Consider the following 26,653-nt stretch of genomic DNA (forward strand, 5'->3'; position numbering starts at 1 on the left):
TCATCACTTCATTTGTTATTTATTAATTCTTACATAAATATTCATCATGGCAGCCAAGATACTTAGGGGACTTTTATGTTTACAGACAGTAAGGTGATTTCAGTAAATAGGGGGAACATCTAACTGCATAGAACCCTCCTGTTGGCTGTTGGTTATGGTCCCTATGGTGCTTAGTTCTCAGGGAATGTTAAAGTTTAGTAATGGGTTTTAGGGTTGTTGAGGTGTGGCTGACGAACAGGTTTTTCTATCTAAAGCATACTGGGGCCAAAGACCCCCTTCTTGGTTATTGGATTTGTCATTATTTATATTATTTGCATTTGAAATCAATGTAGAATGATTAATTGTTTAATTACTGGCTACTCTGGCCAACTGAACTCAATATCACACAATCTGGTATTTTATTTGACGAGCATATTATTATGTGATAAGTCCCTTGAATATGAGCATCATTTCCAAATTGTCTTTCTCTGTGAATACCCTTCAGCACCTTGTTTAGTGTCTTTTTCTCCACAGTGCTTCCAAGATTTGAGGTAATCTTTGAGCTGCCAAAGAATCTCCTCACCGACAAGGAGACATTCCCTGTTAAGATATGTGCCAGGTGAGGCTTGAATTCTAATTAAGTAAAATTACATTTTGGAGTTAATTTAAGAATAAGGAGATAAGCTGTAAATTTAGGCTGCATTCACACCTGAGCGTAGAGATTTATTGGTGTTTTTAGAAGTGTATTACAAACATTTTGGAAGTATATTACAAGCGTTTTACTGCTTCAGGCATTTTTATTTAGCCAATAGAAAGCACTAGGGAGAGGAGAGGGAAAGAAAATTAGGGGTGGAGAGCTGTTGTTTGAGCAGAAAATGCACAACAAAACGCTCTTAAAACGCTCAACTCACACATTTTCAGGCGTTTCTATTGACATCTGTGGGGTCAAAAACACTTGTAATCTGACAAAAAGAAGCTCATGTACTTTTTTGAGTGACAGGAGTTTTACTTTAGGCAAAGGAACGCTCATATGTGAAAAGGGGCATTGAAATGAATGGGATTTGGTTTGTTGAGCATTTTAGAGCTACAAGCTTCAAGCAGAAAATTGCTCAATTGTGAATGCAGGCTTAAGAATGAGATTCCATACTTATTTTCCTCGTATCACAATGTTCTGCTTCAAATGTTGCTTTATACATTGACATACCTTCTAAGACCCAGTCTGTCCAGACAGTAAAGTCACCTGCTTACTTGACAACATTCACAGGCAACTTAACTCTTCAATAAACACAGAAGTTGAATGTAATGAATTTTACTTCAGCTAAAGAGAATGTTTTTCCAGTCTTTTGAAATGTAAGAAGACAATGGGGTTTATTTACTAAAGGTGGAGACTGCAAAATCAGACAAACTTCTGCATAGAAACCAATCAGCTTCCAGGTTTTATTGCCAAAGCTTAATTGAACAAGCTGAGGTTAGAAGCAGTTTTTTATGCAGAAGTGAGCCTGATTTTTCACTCTCCATCTTTAGTAAAAAAACTTAATAGCTCTTCTAAGCCCTGTCTTTGCGATAACTGACTGAGGGAATTTGGATGAAACAGGGATGGTCTAGCTAGAACTGAGCTAAGTAGGGTCAAACAGGAGGGGGCAGGGGCAAATGCCAATTCACATAAGTAAACAAATTGTAGTGGCCCTAAACCACTACTAGATGTCAGCATGCTACAGAACAATAGTAACCTGATACTGTTCAATACAACACAAAAAAATACATATATCTGGAAGAGAACACACAAATGTCATCAGACAATACTGTGTCCTAATAAGACCCTCTGTACATTGGTACAATAAAAGCTCATCTTTGTAACTTTATTTTCAGAAGTGCTCAACTTTATTATTTAGGTGCTTAATTGCATAGTCCCCAGCTCCTTTTGCCATTAATTCATTAGGAAATTCTGTCTGATAACTTTTGAAATGGCAGCTTCCTCAATGCCCACCCCCCTTTCTTTCAAAGTTAACCGGTTCTGTGCTGCTCTATAGCAGAAATACTACTACAGCGTGGCATGAGTGCACAAAATCATGTATAAATATGTGATTTCGCAGTTCCGGGTATGGCGCCATATCCGTGCCGCCATTCGCAGCCTCGGCTGTCAATCACCAGGTTCCGGCTGGTGATTACTCGCCAGTACCCAGGAAGCGCTGAGTATCTCCATGTCAGCTCCTGAAACTGCTTTGTATGGCTCTGCATAGCACAGCCATACAAAGCAGTGTTCTTACAATGGAAAGCACTCACATAGCATACTGCGAAACAGCACACAGTTACCCTTTGATCGCCCCACATGTTAACCCCTTCCTGCCCAGTGCCATTAATACAGTGTCAGTGATATTTATTAGCACTGATCACTATATTGGCATCACTGGGGATGTCAGTAATACCAAGTCAGTTCCCTCTAGTGTCAGAATGCCTGCCGCAATCCTGCAGTTCCAGTATAAGTCGTTGATCACCGGCAATACTAGTTAAAAAAAAAAAACATTCCAGTATCTATACCACCATTTGTAAACACTATTACTTTCACATAAACCAATTAATTTACAGATAAAAGACATGTAGCAGAATACATTTTGACCTAAATTTGTGACAAATTTAATTTTTTAAATTTCTTTACTGGTCATGACAGCGCAAATGTCAGTTAAAGTAATGCAGAGCCGTATCGCAAAAAAAAAGCCTGGTAAGGAAAGGGGGTAAATCCTCTGGAGGGCAAGTGGTTAAGTCAAGATATGACTAATCTTCTGATATTGAGAAATACCCTATAGACTTTATGGGCCTGAATTTTTAGCCCTGAGAATCTCTGACGCTTTGTGCAGATCCTGGAAATATATCAGAGAATGAAGGGACGTATTCATGCAAGTAAAAAATGGTAACTCAATCTGTGGCTTCCCACCCAATGGTTAATTAAATTGGAGGACTTGCTAAATTCATTTGCATGTTTGTCACACTTAAATGATTCAGATCCTCAAACAAATTTTAATACCACATAAATATAAACCGAGTAAATAAAAAATGCAGTTTTAAATGATGTGTATACATTAGTGTAGCGCTCTAAGAAATGTCATAAAAACCATAAAAAAAAAAAAAAAAAAAAAAAAAAAAAATAAAAAAATAAAAAAAAAAAAATAAAAAAATAAAAAAAAAATAAAAAATATTAAATCAAATGTGACCAGTGCTGTAATCTCCACAGTGCTCTTATGCCACTAATAGCACTAGAAACGGACAAACCCAACAATATCAGAATATGCAGTATACAGTATATATTAAATGTGACAAGTGCTGAAATCTTCTCAGTGCTCTAGTAATACTGAGTAAAAAATAAAAAGATAAAAAATAAGATAAAAGTGATAGTGTCACTCCAAACGATAAATAAATCAAATAGGTAACAGGTGACAGTGCCACTTCAACTTCATTCAATGTCCAATTTTCCTTATTCGCATTCTTCTATTTAAAGTGTTCTTGATAACCATGCATAGTGTGTATAGGTAGTGCCACACGTGAACCAACACACTCTTATCCACTTTGGCTGAAATGCCTGCTCACCTCCTTCCTGCGACCCCAAGGGGCCCACAAGCCTTTAGGATCACCCTGGATCCTCAGGATTCCTGGTAATGGCACCTTCCTGATATTCCTCCTATCAGGTCTCCTCCACTCCTTCACTGCTATGCCTCCCAGATTCCTCACCACCGGTTGTCTGTAAGCTCTCTCTCACAAAGACAGTGAGTAGAAAAACAGATCCTCCATTGTGTAGTATTTTCCAATCAAATAGGGTTTATTAATAAATAGTAGTAACAGGTGACTTACATTCTGTTTGCACAGTCCCAATGTATTCCTCTCAGGGTAAAACTGCAACCTCTTAGTAATGACTTCCTGATAACCAGGAAAATGGCGTCCCACACCGGAAGTGCGACACTCCGGATACCGGAAGTAGCGTCTATGTTTTGCCTACGCGTTACGTCACGTACCTCGTGACTTCTTCTGGCTAGAAGAAGTCACGAGGTACGTGACGTAACGCGTAGGCAAAACATAGACGCTACTTCCGGTATCCGGAGTGTCGCACTTCCGGTGTGGGACGCCATTTTCCTGGTTATCAGGAAGTCATTACTAAGAGGTTGCAGTTTTACCCTGAGAGGAATACATTGGGACTGTGCAAACAGAATGTAAGTCACCTGTTACTACTATTTATTAATAAACCCTATTTGATTGGAAAATACTACACAATGGAGGATCTGTTTTTCTACTCACTGTCTTTGTGAGAGAGAGCTTACAGACAACCGGTGGTGAGGAATCTGGGAGGCATAGCAGTGAAGGAGTGGAGGAGACCTGATAGGAGGAATATCAGGAAGGTGCCATTACCAGGAATCCTGAGGATCCAGGGTGATCCTAAAGGCTTGTGGGCCCCTTGGGGTCGCAGGAAGGAGGTGAGCAGGCATTTCAGCCAAAGTGGATAAGAGTGTGTTGGTTCACGTGTGGCACTACCTATACACACTATGCATGGTTATCAAGAACACTTTAAATAGAAGAATGCGAATAAGGAAAATTGGACATTGAATGAAGTTGAAGTGGCACTGTCACCTGTTACCTATTTGATTTATTTATCGTTTGGAGTGACACTATCACTTTTATCTTATTTTTTATCTTTTTATTTTTTACTCAGTATTACTAGAGCACTGAGAAGATTTCAGCACTTGTCACATTTAATATATACTGTATACTGCATATTCTGATATTGTTGGGTTTGTCCGTTTCTAGTGCTATTAGTGGCATAAGAGCACTGTGGAGATTACAGCACTGGTCACATTTGATTTAATATTTTTTATTTTTTTTTTATTTTTTTATTTTTTTTTTTTTTTTTTATTTTTTTTTTTTTTTTTTTTTTTTTTTTTTTTTTTTTTATGGTTTTTATGACATTTCTTAGAGCGCTACACTAATGTATACAGATTTTTACACTGATTAGGTTATTGGTTGGAGTGTCAGCAGCTTACTTATTAGGAGGGGGAACTATCCATAGAAGCGCAGGAGGATCTATAATCATTAGTTTTAAATGATGATTTCATTTATTCAGGGAAAAAAAGATGTCCAAACCTGCCTGGCTCTATGTGAAAAAAAGTAATTGCCCCCCACCCTTTGCTAAATAATGAATGAACTGTGATTAACCACATTTTTGGAAAACTGAATTAAATTTCACTTGCCAGACCCAGGCCTGATTGCTGCTAGACCTGTTGAATCAAGAAATCACTTAAATAGAAGCTGTCTGAAAAAGTGAAGCATGCTAAAAGAGCTCAAAAAGCACCACATCATGTCACAATCTAAAGAAATTCAAGAACAGATGAGAAACAAAGTAATTGACATGTATCAGTGTGGAAAGGGATTCAAAGCCACTTCGAGGATTTTGGGGCTCCAGTGAACCACGGTGAGAGCCACTATCCACAAATAGAGAAAACCTGGAACAGTGCTGAACCTTTCCAGGATATTCAAAATTATGACTCATTCAGGAGGTCATAAAAGAACCCATAACAACATCTAAAGAACTGCAGGTCTCACTTGCCTCAGTTAAGGTCAGTGTTCATGATTCAACAATAAGAGAAAACTGGGCAAGAGTGCCATCCATGGGAGAGTGCCAAGGTGAAAGCCACTGCTGACCAAAAAGAACACAAAGACTTGTCTTACATTTGCCAAAAAAATCTTGATTGTCCCCAATACTTTTGGGCAGATATTCTGTGAACTGATGAGGCAAAGGTTGAACTTTTTGGAAGGTGTGTGTGCCGTTATATCTGACATAAAACCAACAAAGCATTTCATAAAAAGAATATCATACCAACAGTCAAAAATGATGGTGGTAGTGTAATGGTCTGGGGCTGCTTTGCAGCTTCAGGAACTGGACGATTTTACATAATTGATGGAAGCATGAATTCTGCACTCTACCAGACAATCCTGAAGGAGAATGAAAAGCCATTAGTTCATGACCTCAAGTTCAAGAGCACTTGGGTTATGCATCAGGACAATTATCAGAAACACACCAGCAAGTTGACCTCTGAATGGCTCAAAAAAGACAAAATAAAGGTTTTGGAGTGGCCTAGTCCAGACTTAAATCCAACTGAGATGCTGTGGCATGACCTTAAACAAGTCATTCATGCTCGAAAACTCTCTAATGTGGCCAAATGAAAACAATTCTGCAAAGAAGAGTGGGCCTGCATTCCTCCACAGCAATGTAAACAATTGATTACTGTTCATGATCATCCACAGCAATGTGAAAGACTCATTGCCAGTTATCGCAAATGCTTGATTGCAGTTGTTGCTGCGCACAACCAGTTATTAGGTTTAGGGGCAATTACTTTTTCACATAGGGTCAGGCAGGTTTGGACAGATTTTTTTCCCTAACCATCATTTAAAAAATTAATTTTGTATTTACTCGTGTTGTTTTTGTGTAATATTAAAATTTGTTTAATTATCTGAATCATTTAAGTGTGACAAACATGCAAGAAAATAGAAAATCAGGAAAGGGGAAAATTTCACAGCTCTGTAGCTACCAGGGAGACAGGTTGGACATTAAATTAAAACACCAAAAAGAGCACTTAAACAAGTGATCAAGTAGCGCATAAACTCTTATCCATGTAAAAAAATTACAAATATATATGTAAATGAGAAAATGAATAAAATACAAGATAATAAACAAAAAAATTATATATATATATATATATATATATATATATATATATATATATATATATATAAAATAAGTGAGGTGTGTAGTCCCAAAGAAGTCCAAATAATATTGATTTACTCACCAAAAAGTTCTTCAAAATCTTCTTAAAGGATGACCACCACGTGAAAAAATATATTGTGAAAAATAAGGTGTGCCCCTATCTCAACAGCAAGTGTTGCCTCTACCTGTCATGGTTGGCAAATTTGACTTAATAGACATTCTTCAATGGAAACAGGAGATTAACAAGACCATGATATTCATATCTCCTTCCCTTTCAAAACTACCAACATATAACAGGTGCTCATGAATTCCAATATTTCAACATTAGAAGTAGTGATCAGGGACTCCTTTTTCTTCCCAGTACTTGACACTCATATAATGTAAGAGAAAAGAAGAGAATGCCCTAATGGTGCAGTACAAAACAGAGCTCCTTTATTGCCAGAGTGGACTGACACTTACAAGATAAAAGAAAATGAAAAGCCCAAAGATGTTGCATAAATGTGCATATACAAGTGCTCTTTTTGGTGTTTTATTTATTTATTTTTAAGAGTGGCAGCATTTTGTTTTTGTGTGTATACACAGTTTAATAGTGGTATTTAATACTTTTTCACACATTCAGCGCAGTTTTATTTAATATTCATCATCCCTTGGACATTAAATGAGTCCTTTAATGGCACTGTGATGTTTACATTGAAATGTTAATCATTAACCATCTTCACCAACCAGGTACACTTTTGGAAAGCCAGTGTCAGGCCAGTATAAAGGCAGCTTGTGTCGGAGACATATGATTGGGTTTAACACACCATCTTCAACTCAAAGACATGCCTGTGTTCGTTTCAATGGAAAGGTGAGATAAATGGGGCTTACTTTACAGCTAAGCTAAAAAGCAGTTCAAGTTCTGACCGATCACAGGTCATTCCAACTAATCAGTTTATGTTGCTTTAGTGAAATTATTATAATATGAATTCTGATTCATTGTTATGTTGCTAGATAGTTTTTGATCACAGTCTCACAGAACAATGGAAAGCAGGGGAGTTTTCTGAAAACAGTGGGCAAGTGTACAAGATCATAAGTTGGGCCAGCTTGCTTAAGCAAAAGAAAATATGTTGCAGCAAAAAGTGGGCATGGTTATTATTGCCCTAAATACTGGGTGTTGATTGAAGGGGTGTTTAAATACATAGTATAGAATGGCTCAGTGTTGAACAGGGAATGTACAGCACAGTATCTATGGAGGTGCTTTGGAGGGGCAAGAGTTCAGTATTAGACATTGGGGCACCTATTCAGGCATCAGTAGTAAGTGACTCAGAGTTCAGGGGTCAGTAGTAAGTAATGTAGAGCTCAGGGATACCATAACAGATCAGCGCCTCTCCAAGCCTGCAATATCAGTCTCCAAGGTTTACACTTTGTATTCAGGTATTGGCAGAGATAGAGCACATCTTGCTCCAAAATATAATATGCCTTGAAAGTACTTGTGCACACTGTGTTCAACTCAAATGTAAAATAAATGAATGACAGGCTTCAGCTCAAACCTCAGCCCATCGGTCATGCCCCTTAGCCATGTTTCACCCACATTGCGCTTATTAGTAGTCTTCAGGGTCAGTAGTAAGTGATGCAAAGTTCAGGGGTCAGTAGTAAGTGATGCAGAGCTAAGGGGTCATTTGTAAGTGATGCAGCATTCAGGGGTCAGTAGTAAGTGACACAGAGTTCAGAGGTCCATAGTAGGTGACACAGCATTCAGGGGTCAGTAGTAAGTACTGCAGAGTTCAGGGGTCAGAAGTGATGCAGAATTCAGGTGTCAGTAGTGACGCAGAGTGTAGGGATCAGTAATATGTAATGCAGAGTTCAGTGATCAGTAGTAAGTGACGCAGAGTGTAGGGATCAGTAGTAAGTGATGCAGAGTTTAGGGATCAGTAGTATGTCATGTGATTGGTAGTAACCAGAGTGCAGACCTCAGTAGTAGGTGACCCTCTGTCTCCTGGTATGGCCAAACAGCCCTCCCATGCACAACTTACCACCATGTGTCCTAGACTAATACTGCTTCTTTATTTCCTCAATGAAGACTCTTCCTTTTTTCCTCTGGTCCAGTAGGCAGGGCTAAAGTCTGGCCATAGCAGTGGCCAATCACAGTCCTGCTAACCAAGGAAATGGGCACCCACCCCTAGCATTACATTGGCACATGATACCCCTCCCAGGCATACACAAACACTGGACTGATCATCTTACTGTGCTGCAGCTGGAAGTGACAGGTATGGCTGTAGCAAACACACAGAACTGAATACCCAAAATTATTGTGTAGTGTGTGAGAGCACAATGGGTCCCACCAACTTGGGGCCATGCAATCAGCACTCATCGCATCCAAGGAGGAAACGCCACTGTTCATGTGTTCCATCATTGCTTATAACTGCATAACTGCAGATTTTGCATTTGTAGAGTACAATTCTCTTTATAATTGCTTCATTTTGTGTCTGTACTTCTTAGCTGGACAAGCTGGGTTGTGCCAAGTTAACCATGAAGTCTTATAATTTTTACCTTCAACACCCAACATACACCATGCAAATGCTTATACAGGGAAAGGTCATTGTCACAGAGGAAGGGACAGGTGAGTTATGGAAAACTATTTTAGGAAATTGGAATTTAAAAAAAAAACACTCAACATCTTTGGAATTACATTTGTAACTTCACACTCTTTCTATTCAGGAATAGAATTATCTGCACGTGGAGAATCCAGAATTGAAACCCTAAACAATTTATTAGCTTTTCCTAATGCCAAGAGAACATACAGGCCTGGAATTCCATACTCTGGAACAGTTAAGTCTTGGATTTATTTTGTTTGACCACATGGAATCTCTGGATATAATAATCTGTGTGGTTCCTCCAATCAAAGCACCTGTTTTGATTAATTTGTTCTTTGCATCTGGAGTCTGGTGTTGGTAGTTTTTGTTGTAAGGCTCCCAGCAAGAAGAACTGAAGCTCATAAATTGGTGTCCCAGTGTTTCACTAAGAACATACTAACTACACAAAAGCATCCCTCTGACACTTAGCCTTTCACTTTCTGAATCCTCAAAAGTTGAACTGTGGTGAGATTATGGAAATTAAAATATTTACAAATTCTTAAAAACAACTAACAAGCTTTAAAACTAGTCATCATTCAACTGAGGCTGCAGACACTGCTGGCAATTTGTCCTCAAAGTTCACAAGAGATGCAGTAAAGTTGATTATGTTGGGTCTTAGAACTTTGCTCTTCCCCCCTTCCCAGAGCTCCTACCTTGCATTTCCGATAGCAATTAGAAGGCTGTCTAGTCACAGCTTGGAGGAGCTGAGCTGCTGACATTGAAAGCGCTTTCTGCTGCAAACTTTGAGGATGAATTGCCTACAGCTACAGAGGTCAGTGAGGTCTTGTTATCAAGATTGTTTACTGTTTGTCGAGAATTTGTCTACAGATACTCAAGGATATGCTCCATTGTGTCACAGAACTCCAGGGGTGGAATTAATGCAGATACCCATATTCTTAGCAACATATTTGTTAGATAAATTGTACAATTAAATGTATGCAATTGTCGCCTTTGAAACAGAAAATGTAAACTGCAGGGTTCACTAATGAACAAAACTTTGAAAAGTTAATTAGTGGGCTATGGAATTATATGTTCAGTTTGCAGCAAGGGACTTTAAGAACTGTCTCATGGCACTTTGCCACCAATCTGTGACCCTATCAAAGCCTCATGGTGAATGTAAAGTCATGCAAACAGTGAACGAGTGTTACCGCAGTATCCAGTGTTTGGAACATCGCTTAGCCATATATCACATGTGTGTGCCTTTGGCTACCCTTGGTGAGTGATAGAACACATCTGTGCTACTAACCTTGATGGAAGATTTATAATGGATCATTTTTTGTGTGGCTGCAGGTAGAGGTACTCGATGGTGAGAGAATCCCTGTTCCAGGACAGAAAGTTTATCTTACCTGCCGAGATGGAAATACAACCTCTAAACACACTCTGATGACTGATGACAATGGACATGCTGCTTTTAGGCTGAGCAATACTGAAAATTGGGTGGACAAAGTATATTTAACAGTGAGTACTGATGCTAATTACGTACACCATTTTCAATGCTGAACATTGTGTTTGATAAATTACTCCTATTCATATTACTTACTGTAGTTTGAGGATACATTATTCCCCACTCTAACATTTTTTAAGATTATCAAGACTTTTTCATACAGTTGGGTAGTGTAAAAGTAATAAAAGCAGAGTTAAATTATTCTAACAGTTTAGGAACCAAAACCAAGAATTCAGTTAGTAAAGCCACAATTTCTAGGAGCTTTAGCCTTTACAATTGCCTAATTGCCAATTCTCTTTCCCCTTCTGTCAGATAAGCCTCAATAAGTAGTGTTTGCTCGTGTGTTAACTGTGGGAATGGGATGCAATCAAGAAATTGTACAACTGTAATTTTCCATGCATTCAAGAGTAGTGGAGTGCAGATTACAGAATAAAGTACTAAATTACTAAGAGATGAGTTAAATGACTCCCAAAGGCAGAGGCATGATGGGAATTATAGTTCCTCAACAGCTGGAGGGCTGCAGTTTGACACCTGTGAGTTGAAGCTTCCTGAGGTCTCCCTCTGTAGATTGTAAGGTTATCACAACCAGAGGTTTAGATGAGCCAACAATTTACACATTGCTTGCCATGCTCAAAGACCCTCTGTTAAACAATTAATAGCTGTTTCTTAGTGTTCAGCAATGCTTGTCTGAAGTATAAAGCATACAATGATCTCAGAACGATTTTGGACAAATGGGAGTCTTCCTGGTGTCCAGCTGCAACATCGCCTGGTGTTCCATGAGTTTAGAAGATTGTCTAAAGTGGAACTTTGATGGGAAGCTAGATAATTTCGTATTATTATTTATAGAGAAGGGGTGGGGTTAAATAAACTCAAAAAACAAGGTAAAAGCGAGCACTATAAGTCAAAAAGAGCAGCCAATGCACCAAAGGATACCAAACAACCTTTTAGAACATAAATATATATAAGGTGCAGCGATCAAGCAATAATCAATACATTAAATAGTCAAGCAATAATCAATACATTAAAAATATAAAATCCATAAAGTGACTTGTGACAAGGTGCCAACATATAAAGTGACTTCAGTGATATCATATATTCCGGCACTATAGAAGTGACTCCCGGTGATCAAAAATGGATAGTCCAAATGTGAATCTGAGAGATCGGAATATCTCCAGCAATAGGTGCTCCGTTCAAACCAGATGGTGAGGTGACCGGTGTATATGATAAGGCTGTGCACTCACCAGATGCACAGTTAATCTGCGCATATAAAAACAATGCTCCTGTAGGGCACGCTCCAAGCTCCCGTAATCAGTCTGGTCTGGTCAGGTATTCCCTTCACTGCTCTCCTTAGCTGGCAATGTGGCCTTACTTCCTCCTCACTACGGCTCTGTGGGTTGTTGACTCACAAAGAGCCCAGAAAAAAGGAGGCCAATAGTGTGATACTGTTTCAGCATATGTACTTTTATTCCATATAAAGGCAGTAGTACAGGGAAAAAGACAATTGCACTGACCGTGTGATGGTGATAAAGATGGCCGCCGTGACCCACGTGGTGCCGTTGGCGTATTGTCACAACGCTGTTGCTCCTCCCTAAATAAACTGGTGCTTCTTCCCACTCCTTTTTTGGATATTTAGATCAAATTATTGTATTGTGTTTACAGTTTTATGTTTTACTTTGTAATCAGTTTTCTATGTGTCTGTCTACTACTGTATGATAACTTTGTAATTTCTTCTTTTATTTTTATATTTTATTTTACATTTTTTAAATAAACTACTACTACTAACAACTTGACAAAAAAACAATGTTATTTAGCAAGAAACATACTTTCCACATTAAATTATGCTACCAAAATTAGTGTGTGCTGTAAATTGCCTCCAGCATTGTTCCTGTTTCTTCTTGCCAGAGGCTGCCATTTTGCTGAAGTCCCCGAGCAGCAGTAAATCTTTAGGCTGTCAGCAGATTGGCCTCTACAGATTTTCCACAGTGCCTAAAAATAGAGAGCAACTGAGTATGTGCAGAGCATATTACTGGATCTTAAACAGCATAGACACTTATTTAATGTTTTACATATCTATACTTGCAAAACGGGGCAGCCTGAAGTGATCTAGGAGGACTTAATGTTCTGATTAAAGTTTCACTTTAAGGCTATTGATATAAGAGGAAAGGTAGGTTTGTACAATAATTTTAATGGACTTCTGGTCCATGAGTGTAGGGACAGTAAATTTATTTCTTTCAAAAAAGGAATCCCATTCACAAGCACATCCAGAGCCAAAATGGACTAAGTCACCAGGCAGGAGACATAGAATGATGATGCTCTCCAGTTAAATCCAGCATGGAGTGATCCAGTGGAAGTCTAGAATAATAGTCAGTGTTTCTAAGCAAAGAGAGCAAGGCAGTTAAAAGCTATACAAGTAGTACCATGCATTAAAAGAAAAACTATTTTGGTAGGGTATTTTTATCACCAAGCATCTGTAAGAGAAAATTAATCCATCAATCTTCCAAATCTAGTGCAGGATGATCAAGGTAGTAGCCCTCCTGCTTGGTTTAATCAGAGAAGAATCAATGATGGTGGTAAAGTCACCTGAACAGTAGGATGTTGGGCTGTAAATGAAAGACCCTTGTTACCACCAATGAACAATATGGGAGAGGAACATAATAAGCAAGGACGAGGAAAGTGATATAAAATGAATAAGCTTACATAAAAATGTATCTACGTTGTGGGCCAACATTAGCTCTAGTAGTTTAATTTATATCCACTTGGGGATGAGAATAGAAACCCCTCTAGAAGTAGAAGTATGGGTAGCCTGATAAGCCCAGACCACCCAAGTGCCCTTTAGCCTTCTTTGCATATGACCCACAATATGACTTTTTAACACTACAATAGCGTCAGGCTTTTGTTTATTAAGAAATTACAATATGGTATGCTTAACCTTATCACATAAACCCCGGTGTTTCAGGAAATGAATGAATAACATAATGTCAATATAGGAAAAGTAAGAGAGAACCATTGGTCAACTAGAACGACAAGAGTGTATAGTTGAATAATATATTGAGCCCTACATGCGTAGTCATAGTTAAGAGTATTGCTTAGGCAGGTTGCATGCAGGGGACAGCAAAATAACTACAGAAAGAAGGGAGCAAAAAACTCTAACCCACCTGTAGTGCTACCCTCTTGAGATTGCTGGTTTTGGGTTCCCCTTTACTTCCTGCACAGCCAGGCAACATGCATTTTCCACTTGCATCCAGAACAAGAAACAGTCCATGAGCTTTTTTTTTTTAGTTTTGGGAATTTAACTTGGATAAGGTGAAGGGGTTATGAGATGCCCAATTTGATTGCAGAATAACAATTTGAGGACAACTTCCATCTCTACAAAATGCTACAACGATGGCAAATGAATGACTGTCATCCAGACAGAACCCTGACAGTCTCTTTATCAAAGTACAGCTACTTGCAGGAACTCTGAGTTCCCTTGAATGGATTTTACGATAGTCCCAACTAGTAGGAGCTCTATGTCCCCTAAGTGAACAAAATATCATCCCACCTGGCTACAGTATCTGATACCAGGACAAGGGATTGGGTAAGCTATGAACTGTTCCCAGGAAACTTGCAGAACTTGCCTCCAGCAGACTTCTCCCTTCCAGGCCCGGGGGGTGTAGAGGTACTCACACTGTCCTTGTACTGAAGCTATGGTTAGAACTGCTTTCAGTCCTCTGTAGCTGGGCTGGTTCCTTTCCAAGCTTGGCAGGCTCTCCTTCCCTGGTGTACTGTGTACTGCAGGGCAGTGGAGCTCCCTCCTTCAGTTTTCAGCCTCCAGTCTGAAAGCAGGAACCCCCCCCCCCCCCCAGGCTACACAGCAGCACCTCTCAGCATTCCATTTCCACCTGATTTCCCTGCTGACCAGGCTCTGTTACCATGTTTATGGGCTGATCTGCCACACTGCCAGGCCTCCTTATCTTTATAATTGGGCTTTTTTGTGAAGAAAGAGTAGGGTGGAGATCCAGGAGGTGGTGTAGAGGCCATATGGTTTGTGCATGCCACCAAGAAGGTAGGAGAGAAGTTGTCATGGCCATAGGTGTCAATGAAAAGGCATTTAAGAAAGTTAACTAAGTCTGATCTTTCAGCTCCTTCTGGTAGATTGGAAACCAAAGGTTACTTAATCATGTTCTCTAGATTGTCTTGTTTCTGCTTGACAAGTTGAAATTGCTGTTGCGTGTTTCTGGAGGTCCACTGTAATGGCCCAAAGCTATTCATCCATCTAGGTCACACTATCCCAGAGTTTGTGGAGGTCTTGTCAGTTTCAATGAATTTCGAATTTAACTTCCTCAATCTTAAAGGTCAGGGTTGTCTAGCAGGAAGAAGTAGCATTGAAAACCTTGGTGGTGGTAATGGGTGTGGTCTACTCTAGTCAGAGCCTGGAGAAGGTGGGCCACCATCTTCCAAAGCTGTGTCTCTGTCTTGTTTGTTTGAATATCAAGTCTAGGGCACTTTTAGGAGGATATATCACAACAGGAATGAGCAGTATGCTCAAGCCAATAATAAAAGGCAGGATAGCAGGTAAGAGGCAAAAGCAGTGTATGTAGAAGGATATTTGTTGAGTGGAGCACTAGTCACATGCTTCCTACTCCATGTCACTCCAGGCTGCCCCTCCCTTAGGCAGTGCCTCTAACATTTTAAAGGCAATAAAGTTTTAATGTGAGAAGCAGCCTCTGCATTTTGTATGTTTGTGCTCTGAATAATGTTCATTTTTTGCAGGCATCAACCATGAAAGAAAGTATCCCATACTTCCACGACTTAAATACCCCACGTGATTTGGATGTTCATTTAACTCTCTTGCCCCTGTATTCTGACAGTAAGAGTTACCTCCACCTGCAGCCTTCAGGGGTCATTCTGTCATGTGATCCAGAAGAGGAAGTCTATGTGGAATACATCATCAGGCACACAGCACTGGAGGAGAAGAGTCCCTTGCACCTACATTACCTGGTGAGATCAACTAGCCCGCAGGGGCCTGAAAAGAGGAGTATTTGTACTTTTTCTCCATGCAACTCAATGGGAGTACAAAATAAACTCAGAAGGTCAGGAGGAATTCATTCTCATCTTACATGAAGCTGAATGTACCTGAAAGCATCCTGCACTTGTCTGTATACACAAGCCCTAAGCCTTTAGTAGGGATGAGCAAAAGTTTAATCACTCTGAAATTTCTGCAAAAATCTGATTTTGGTTGAAATTTTGTCATGTTTATGAGGAAGGTGAACTGAAGGTAGTTTTTGGTGTTTTTTAAGAATGCAAGGTTCCTTAAAGGATAAGTTCACCTCTTGGAAAAAATTATAAATGCACATTTTTTGCAGGTAAAAATAATGTGGGTTTAATTTTTTTTATCTAAGGAGCCTGCAGAGCATTGCACCCATGATCAGCAGACCATGGGTGCAATGCCGGGCTCCTACAGACTCTCAGGATAGCTATCTGCCCATACCTCCAATACCTGAGAGCAGGAAGATCAATGAACTGTGAGAGCACTCATTAGTGCCCTTGCAGTTCATTGAGAACTATAAGCCAGAAGCCACAATGGCTGACGGCACATTGTAGTCTATTCATTCACAGAAAACTGAATGAATGATGCAGCCATGTGGGTTTAGTCCTGCACAGTCGTGATGTATTCAAAATGTGACAGTGTGTGTGGAGCACTGGCAGTGGGAACATAGGAGCATGTTGCATATTACACACCAAATGAAGGATCTGTGATCCAAAATCGAGGCACACTGACGTCCCAAATGAAAAGGATTGTGATGCAATTTCAAAATTGAAATACTTATTTTATGTTTTGTTTTACATAGGTCACTTCTAAGAGCACCATAGTGAACTCTGGTTCTGAGAATATACTGATAAGAAGTCCCAATAAAGGTGAGAACATATATCATTGTAGCTGATCAGCATTTGATTTCCACTAATAATTCCCATACTTACTGTATGTGTGCACTTACTGTAAAGGTGGGTACACACGGTGTCAGGAATGGACTCAGCACTGGTGGTGGGACTCACCTGCCATGTGGGCTGCAGTACCAGGGCTGACCAGCCGGAGCTCTCAGCAGCCAGAAGCTCACTCCTGCAGTCAGCCAACACCTGGGGCTGATTGCAGGAGGTGTATTTAAGGAATGACCAGGCCTGTGATCAGGGCCTTGGTGTATGTTTCCCATGAGCCCCTGTACCTGGTATCCTGTGTTCCTGCCTAGCTGCTGACCCTGCTTTGATCCTGACCTCTGCTGACCGTCTCCTGTTGAACCCCTGGCTTGCCTGACCATCCTTCTGCCTGATCCTCTGTACCGCACTGCCCGTGAGTTACTGAACCCGGCTTGTGACCCTGACTATTCTCTACCTGCTCCTCCGGTACCTCGCTGCCCGCATGTTGCTGACCTGGCCTGCCTGACTACGCCTGACGCTACCCAGATGATCCATCCATCCTGCACGGATCCAGTCACTAATGTCCAAACCTGCCAGCCCCTTCACATCAGGCTTTCCCCTGGTACATACCCTCGGCGGACCCCTCTACCACAGTTGGGTGCACTCAGGGGCCGCGACCTGGTCTCAGTCCTGCGCCAAGTCCATCCCCACCATCAGGGGCACTGGTGAAAAGGCAGACTGGGGCTTAGACTCCGCGCCCTGGGGAATCCCGTTCTGTGGGTACTAGAGATCCCGCCGGGCGGTGCCTAACACTACCTAACGGCCTGCCTGACCATTCCACCTCTCCAGCCCTGACTACGCCTGTGTTCCTGAAGCCTGCTACTTCCCTGTGTCAGTCCACACATTTCAGGTCATACCCGGATCCCTAACACACGGTCTGAGAATTGTCTGGTTCAGCAGGAACCGGCAAACATTCGGACTATGTATACAGCTGTCCTTCTGACAGAAGCCAGTCTAGGGACTGACTTAAGTGGAAAGGACATGCTGGAAAACCAGCATCCGACAAAGACACAGCTTGAGAGATCACCACACCAACATTGCTTTGTAACAGGAAAAAACAAAGTATATACTATATGAGAAGAAACTGATTTAAAAGGCAATATAGGGAGCATTCTACTCAGTAAAAAAAGTTAGGCAGAACTACCTTGATGACAAATGGTTTTGTGTTAGTCAACCTGTTTCGGGCCAATTAATGTGTCCACTTTATCAGAGGTCTTTGTATGGAATGAACCATTGTTCCTAAAGCAAGATTCAAAATCCATCATATATAAAAAGGACATTTATTTGTATATGTAACAGATTTACAAAAAGTATTTGGACCATGAGCAATGTCAATGTCCAAATGCTAAATCTGTTACCTATAAAAATTGACTTAAAAAAAAACAAAAAAGTTCAACTTTTCACAAAAAAATTAAAAGGTGAAATGACACCCTACACCTTCCCCACACTCCCTGTCTCCACTGCACTTACCTCTATGAGTGATTAGCTGTCACTACCCACATTTCCTGTGCAGCAGTCCAGGGATTTGAAAGATGCCGGGTCTTCTTTCAGGTCAGATCAGAGTGATTCTGATTGGTCAGGTGCTGGAATGTAACCACTTTGACTAATTGGAATCTGCCCCAGAGTCCTCAGGAAAGAAGGGGAAAAAACCACAGAGTGTAGCATCGGCTTGTGTGGGCAGTGATACCTAATCACCCATAAAGGTAATGAGATGGTGGTTGGACATGGGGAGGGTGTTAGGTTATCTCTTCATTTTCGCTGAAATGGTGAACCTACGCTTTAATGTATAAGGCTGTTTTGTCACTTATTTGTCCATAAAAATAGCCTTGGTGAAGGGACAATGCCATTGCCCTGAAATGTGTTGGGTATGCATCTCTAAACACAATAAACACAATTGAGACACCAAGGTTCACCCCTCCAGTGTGAAGTTAAGTGTTTGCTGTACAGTATACAATATATAGTCTGTGAGCTGGCCTAGCCTTATCAATCTGCAAAGTACAAAACAATATAAAGAATGAAAAGTATGGATATGCACAAGGTAAATCATAAACCCTTTAGGAAAATCATATGCATGCTCTGGAAAAAAAAAGCAAAGCGCAGACAATGTCTTCTTGACCTGCAGCAGTTTCATAAATGTCCACCGATGTTTTCAAAATGTTTACAAAATGACAGGTGCACTTTACACACTATTCTTTCATGTGATTTTGTTTCTCTTTTAGACCTGCATGAGGAAATGACCATCAAACTTTCCGTAAGAGCCACAGAGTCCTCCACCCTCCATGCCCTTGTGTTTATTTTACTCCCAAATGGAGAGATAATAGCTGATTCTGTAAAAATCAGGGACAAGAAATGCTTCAAAAATCAAGTAAGTTCTGCCTGTGTATGAGCACATAATATGACAAATTTACAGACTGTTAGTATAGATTTATTATTGTGTGTGAGAGATAACCTTGTGTCAGAGATTGCATTGATAGATGAGTGTGTTCTCCCTACAAAGCAGAGAGAGTATGTAAGGAGTTTTGAGCAAGTAAAAAGCACTTTAAAACGTAAACAGCAATTTTTAAATATTTTTAAAGGATAGGTTTACCTGTACTAACATGTTACAGGTTACACCCATATTCAGGGTAACAATGTTACTAATGCAGCAGCTCCTCCCCCTCTTCCTGTTCCCCAACTGTGACAGCAGAGGGGGGATCCTCTCCCCTCACCTGCTGTCACAATTTAAAAGCAACCACATACTGTAACTAATTCTCAGAAATCTGCCACCATGGCAAACAGCTTGCAGTTAGGCACTGGCGAGCATCGTTGTAGTTCATTGATTCTTCCTGCTCTTCAGTAACTGCCCATACGAGAGGTAAGGGCAGAGAGTTGTACTGAGAGTCTGCAGGAGCCTGACATTGCACCCGTGATCTGCTGATCCCGGGTGAAATGCTCTGCAGGCACCTAAGAAAAAAAATGTAATTGTACATATTTTTTTTCACCTGTAAAGAGATGTGCATTTACTTTTTTTTTTTTTAAGGTGAACTTATCCTTTAACTTTTTCCCACCTGCCCATTCTACATAGATGGCGGACGGGAAGCAGCGGCGATGTGGGCTAACGTTCCTGTACATCAGCCCGCATCGATGGCTCCTGCGTGGCTCAGAAGGCGCACACATTACCGCTGTGTTTGGGCGACCACGTGGTGTTTTGCCATGTGACTGCTCTGACCAATCACAGCACTCACATAGTAAACAATGAAACTGAAAGTAAAGATCGCTTCTCTCTGCTCCCAGTGTGAGAGCAGAGAGAAGCGATTCTGCAGCGTGTGAGTGTACAGGAGCCTGTCAGGCTGCTTGTACATTCACACACTGCAGTGCCAGCCAGCCCAGTGCCCCAGTTTTGTGCTCCTGTGTCCCTGATCACTGCCCCACAATATCATTAATAAATAATACAGGGAGGCCCTGTCACCTGTCCCACCCCTATACACCATACCAATGTCCTGATCACCGCCATACACCATACCAGCACCCTGATCACTTCCATACACCATACCAGCACCCTGATCACTTCCATACACCATACCAGCATCCTGATCACCTCCATACACCATACCAGCACCCTGATCACCGCAATACCCCAAACCAAAACCCTGATCACTGCCATATGCCACACCAGCACCCTGATCACCTCCATACACCATATCAGTGCCATGATCACCGCCATACATCATACCAGCGCAGTGGTCACTGCCATACCCCATACCAGCATCCTGATCACCGCCATACCCAATAGTAGCATCCTGATCACCCTATATGCCATACCAGCGTCCTGATCACCGCCATACCCCATACCAGTGTCCTTATCATCATCATACCCCATACCATCACCCTAATCACCACCACACATTATACCAGCATCCTGATCACCGCCATACCCCATGCCAGTGTCCTGATCACCGTCATACCCCATACCATCACCCTAATCACCACCACACCCCATACCAGCATCCTGATCACCCCATATGCCATACCAGAGTTCTGATCACTGCCATATCCTACACCAGCATTTTGATCATACCCTATACCAGTATCCTGATTACAACTCGAGAAAGTATTGGTCGTAGGAGCTGCGGGGGGAGCTGTACACTGAAGGTTTTTTACATTTGTAGCTGCATTTATAATTTAACTCTATGTCTGTTCTCTATAATAAAGTTCCTGTTTCCTGTTTGCAGAGAATCAGTAGATAAACACATGTGGAGTGTGCACTGTCTGTTCTGTAGGGCTATATACAGAATCTCAAAAAATGTAACACTTTCATGAACCTCATGATAATTAAGCATTTGCCGCCCGGCCGATAGCCGTTTGGCGGCGGCAAAAATGCTTCACCTTTCCTGGTGCACGCCATTTGGCCCATACCAGCCATCTACTGGTTGAATAATGTATCTCTACTGAATACTGTTATGTGGTTGTTGCACAAAAATACATGAACAATGTATTCCAACACCCTCCATAAACAACTACTCATATTAGTCCCATTTCATATCTCAGTTCTAAAAATCTGTACTCTGATCCACTTTTGTTTCTCATGGGTTGGAAGTCTTTGCATCTTATCCCATTAATCTGGCTTTGGTTTTAATGTTATGTGAGCAAGATAGGATATATATTTGGCTGGTTTGCCTTTATTGCTTCTGGTGGATTTCACAATTTTACTGCAGCCTGGTTTGTGGCCATCTTAGTATGTCAGGACTGTTTGTTTTACTACATGGATATATTTTATATGTTGGCGGTTTTATTAATAAAATACTGCACAATATACTTCATCTCTGGGCTCTTTGTTTATTTATTCATCAACATGTTTGGATGTATTGAGGTATATTGATCTATTACTTCTGTGTTTGTCATTTTAATACTTTGAACGCTACACTATTACTTTTTTATTTGGTCTGTTGTCAGGTTGGCTTGCCACCTTTTTGTGCTAGCTGCTATTTCCTTTGAGCATTCATTTGTACCATTTTAGCTGTTTTTGAAGACACATTCCTTTGCGCAAGCTTCCCACACGCTTGTACGTTTTTCTTTTGGGATGTGCACATAGGCTTTGATTTTAAAAATGTTTTAGATGTTTCAGATTTGGGGTTTTTACATTTCATAGTTCATATCTAGTTTTTTTAGTTGATTTTCCTGGTAGTCGATTTTTTGGAGATAGCTTGTGGTCATAATTACCTCCCCCCCATATGTGGTTGGCATATCTGCATCCAACAGCATGGTTCTTTCACTCTCATATTCTTCCTGTAATCCTGATTTGCTCTGAGTTATATGATATAGTAGTTTGAAATATTATGCTTTGCTTTTTGAGTTTCGCCTGTATGTTATCACCTGTATATTCAGTTCTATTGTCTGTGTGCAATACACTTTTTGCCCAAAATGTGTTGCTTACTGTTCATGTTTCTCTGGTACTTCACTTTTGTTGTGTAACAGATATCATGTAGTATACCTGGAGTTATCATCTATAAAAGTAAGAAAATACCTCTCCTATCCTGGAGTTGATTTTTCCATTGGACTGCAAAGATCTGAATGAATTAAATCCAGAGGTTTTTTTTTTTTTTTTGCTCTGCTGTTACTGTGCTTTTATATAGCTGGTGCATTGTATTATTTAGTCACATGGACTAATTTTTATTCCACTTGTCATTCTCAGTTAATTTCTTATGTCAGGATGTCTGTACCCAAGTCATCTGTGCCATGTGTGAATGAAGTTTGAATGTTTTTCCTCTTTGGCGGCATTTTTCACTTCATTGCAGTTCAGCTGATACAGTTCTGTAATTTTAGCCTTTGCAAGTAAGATAATCCCTTTTGTGATGGCACAACCGTCATCTTGGAAGGTCACTACATTGCCTTGTTTTGTGAGCTTCTTCACTGAAGAAAGATTACTTTCAAGAGCAGGGATATACAGGAAATTTTCACAGGTATCTTTCTGGTGACACTCTGGAAAATAGGACAGTAAAGAAAAGCATCTCCTATTCCTTCTGATTCCATTATTTGCCCATTAGCTGTGGTGATTTTCTTCTGCTTTACACTGTCAAAGTGAATAAAGAAATTTCTGTCATTTGTCATGTGACTTGTTGCTCCTGAATCAACACACCATGCCTTCAAAGGTGAGGTGCAACTTTTTGGTTTAAAAACATATTCATTATATAAAGAAAAATCAGTTTCTATCTTCACACTTTTAGCCTTTTGTAGTTTAGTTTGTTTTTGTGTTCCAGCTTTCCAGATTTTCTTTCACACAAAGCATTCGTGTGTTTCTTGTTGCATGTTACTACTTTTATTCCTATTTTTTGTTTTTCAAGCAGACTCTGAGGAAGCACCATCACTATTAATGCTTTATGTTTTACACTTATATTCATCCATAAGCCTACCCATAACATATTCCAATGTCTGTTCATCATCTGGACATGCATCAAGTACTGTGACAAGCGTTTCATAACTTTCTGGTAAATCCCTAATAGTGCTGCGACATTAAAAATTTTTATTTCTTCTCCTATACCTCTCAGGTGTTCAACCAGTTCCAAAGTGTGTATATGCTGGCCTTTCATCAGATTGGTTTGGTATAGCTTTCTAATCGAGTACAGTTTATTGTTGAGATTAGCTCTTTCATGCACCTTTTGCAATCCTTCCTTTGTTACTTTTAGCAATTTCACACTTACATATATGTATGATTTGATCATCTTCTACATGAAGAGAGATCGTGCTCTGAGCTTTCTGGTCTTCCTCTATCCACTCATCTCAAGAGTGTTTTTGCCTGACTTCACTTATACATTTACACACCCTTCTCTTATTAGCAGCCTTTCCATGAAATTCCTTGAATTTCCAAGACTAATAGTTTTGGTTTCCAGATTTGCAAATGAAAGCTTTGTTGCAGTTGTGTTACTGGCCATTTTCTTTTATTTCTGTTGCAGTCTTCTTTCTGTTACTGTGCCTTGTACTCCTTTGCTGTAGTCGGCTATGACTGGTCATCTGGGTTCCGTCTGGGCCCATAACTTGTTAGAGATTCTGTATATAGCACTACAGAACAGAAAGTGCACAGCCCACATGTGTTTATCTGCTGCTTTCCTGCTAACAGGTAACAGTAACTTTAAATCATCAGTTTAATCATAGATTCATCTACAAACTTATAAACATTGCCATCTAATGGTTGAACTGGATGGACTTCTGTCTTTTTTTCAGCCAGACTAACTATGTAACTATGTAATCTACTGATTGAAGAATATATCTCTGCTGAATACAGTTGGTGTAGTTGTTGCACAAAAATACATGAACAATGTGTTCCAACATAAATACATACAGTAATAATAATAATTCTAATAAACAAAATATTTTATTTATTTAGGTGAAAGTCGGCTTCTTCCCAGATGAGGTCCTCCCAGGATCAGATGTGTCTCTGCATGTTCAGGCTGCTCCTGGCTCCCTCTGTGGTCTCAGGGTGGTGGATCAGAGTGTGGTATTAATGAAACCCGAAGCTGAGCTGACTTCTGACAAAGTAACTTTCACATATACTTTGCATTTTATCTAATACCAGTGATGACTGCTACACAATTGTTATAACACACATACTTAAGCAAGCTTAATTCCTATGAATACACATTAGACAGTATTGTTTAGAAACGTTTCAAAGCTGGTTTACCAACCTCATGTTGTAGCTAATAGATTTTGCTAGAGGACAGAAAGATGGACCAGCCACTGCTAACAACAGCTTACACTATCATTGATTTAAAATTTAAAGTGACACTAAACAAAATACTTGTTCTTTAAAAATAATTCATACACATCCAGTACTTAGTAGCCCCATAATCTACTTTTTATTAAATTTGTTTCTTACTGTGTTTTCTACCTTTTTGTAACATCTTCTGTGAGTTTTCCAAACCTTTCCTCTTCCCCTTCACTTCTGTTTGGAACAAGCAGTGTACACTAGTTGTGGTCATATGCATTACTCTATATACACTGAAAATCCCATAGTCCATCTCAGGAGCTAGCAAGGGAGGGTGGCTATGTTCCTACATACAGTGGGACTATGGAGAATGGATGTAACCAACCTCTTTTAAGAAGTCGGAGCACAGCAGCGAAGGAAGATGGAATTTGGAGATTTGGAGAAGGCTGAGAGCATATAGGAGAGACTTTTTTTGCAGAGAAACCCACCAGCAGAACTTTCAGCATCCTACATCCTTCCAGGTTTGATGGAGCCTGGCAACCTGCTGCAGCCCTGTGATTCTAGTGGGCCAGAGTAATGATGTCGTGCAAGCAGGAGAAACCCCCAGAATGTGGCAGTGAGGCAGGCATCGGACGCATCCAGAGTGGAAAAATTTGGAAAAAATCCAACATATCTCTTCTACTCTGTGCTGCTGAAACTGAAGCACAACCCAATAAAGGGTTAACAGAACTTCAGCTGCAGGTCTCTTGACAGTAGCAAAAGGAATGCTTAAGGGCTTAAAGTGGTTGTAAAGCTCAGGCATAAATCTAAACAAATCATATCGCTTTGTAGAGTGTATTTGTCTCAATCAAGAGCACTAAGTGTCATTTCTGTCTGCTGCTTTCTTCCTCTGCTATCAGCATGAGTCACTTCTGACAAGTTTTCCCGACATCAGGAGAAAAATGGTGACAGGGGAGGTAGCTCCAGCAAATTGACAGCCTCAGCTCTATTCCTGTGAGCTGTGTGGAGGCAGGGGGTTTCTCTTCCCTCCAATCAGCTCTCAAAGCTCTCTTCACTGGGCTCTTCAGTGTGTGATTTCAGCTCTCCACCCCCTTTTTCTGAACTCTCAGACAAGCTTTAAAAATTCAGCACTTTGAACAGATGTAGAGAAAAGAAGACTGCAGATACACAAGCACAATTTACTGTATATAGGAGGATTTGTTCTATCCCTGTGCATCACCTGAGGCCAGTCACTTCACTGGGTAAATATAAGGGTTTACAACCACTTTAAAAAAACAGAAACTAAAAAGGGAGAGCAACAATCTTGCACAATAAAACACAATTTTTATTTACAGTAAGTTAAAATTTATATGTGCTCACATAACTCAGCTGAACTGGGGATGCATTAGACACAGCCAGAAGATGGAATGATTAATGCTAGTGCTGGGAAAAGTTGCACACCCAGTGGCAGCAGCTCTGAAAGAAGATGGAGGAACAGGTGTCAGGTCTCTTTACAGTAAACCTCTCAAAACTACTCAGCACAGACACAAAGATCTAAAACCTGGCACATGGACATACTTATGCACATCATTCAAAATTTTCCTGATCTCCCTAATGAACACAAAACCCATGGGCAAGAAAATGTAAAAAACTTGACTTCATCCTAGAATGTTTTGTTTTCGCCAACTGTCTCCTATCTCCCTTCCCTCTTCCCTCACTCTTGGCTTCTCATTGTGATAGGTGGTCTCACTGACTAAATTATATAGCTATGGAAGGTAGAGGTCCAGAGCTCCACTTTTCAAGCTGAAACTAACTGAACTCCTAGTTTATGGGAAGACTTGTAACTCTAGGTGTCCACATGTATTTGGTGCTGTGAAGTCTAGCAAAATTTTTCCTTTATGTCTAAGTCCACATATTACAAAAACAAAATATATATATACGGTATATAAATATATGCATTATATTTATGCAAATGAGCCTGCATAGCATCGCAATTGCAATCACTAGATTGCAGGAGCAAGGCACGGGCTCCTGGAGACTCTTTCTCCAGCCCCCTGCCCATACTGAGGTACAGACTTTCACTTAGAGAGCTGGAGGAAGTGTGGAAGAACTATGAATGTGATCATCACTGTGTTCCACTGATAACTACAAGTCTGTCTGCTGTTGAGGCAGATGTGACTTGTAATCTATTTCATTCTCAAATCTCTGAAAGAATGACAAAGCTGTATGGGCAGAGCCATGCACAACTGTAAAATTCAAAA

General features: G+C 40.3%; 1 protein-coding gene across 1 annotated transcript in view; it reads left to right on the top strand.

The window, feature by feature from the left end:
- Positions 1-26,653, top strand: part of LOC149474198 (alpha-2-macroglobulin-like protein 1) — a 91,688-nt gene that overhangs the window by 12,828 nt on the left and 52,207 nt on the right. The window contains exons 6-11 of the mRNA XM_089669693.1: positions 485-530; positions 10,627-10,794; positions 15,533-15,760; positions 16,612-16,678; positions 18,955-19,100; positions 24,096-24,245. Of these exons, the coding sequence (XP_089525819.1) occupies positions 485-530; positions 10,627-10,794; positions 15,533-15,760; positions 16,612-16,678; positions 18,955-19,100; positions 24,096-24,245 (805 nt within the window). The remainder of the gene's footprint in view (positions 1-484; positions 531-10,626; positions 10,795-15,532; positions 15,761-16,611; positions 16,679-18,954; positions 19,101-24,095; positions 24,246-26,653) is intronic.

The sequence above is a fragment of the Staurois parvus genome, unplaced genomic scaffold, assembly GCF_062004578.1.
Source record: "Staurois parvus isolate SC_StPar_1 unplaced genomic scaffold, SC_StPar_1.0 ptg000009l, whole genome shotgun sequence".
Taxonomy (NCBI): domain Eukaryota; kingdom Metazoa; phylum Chordata; class Amphibia; order Anura; family Ranidae; genus Staurois; species Staurois parvus.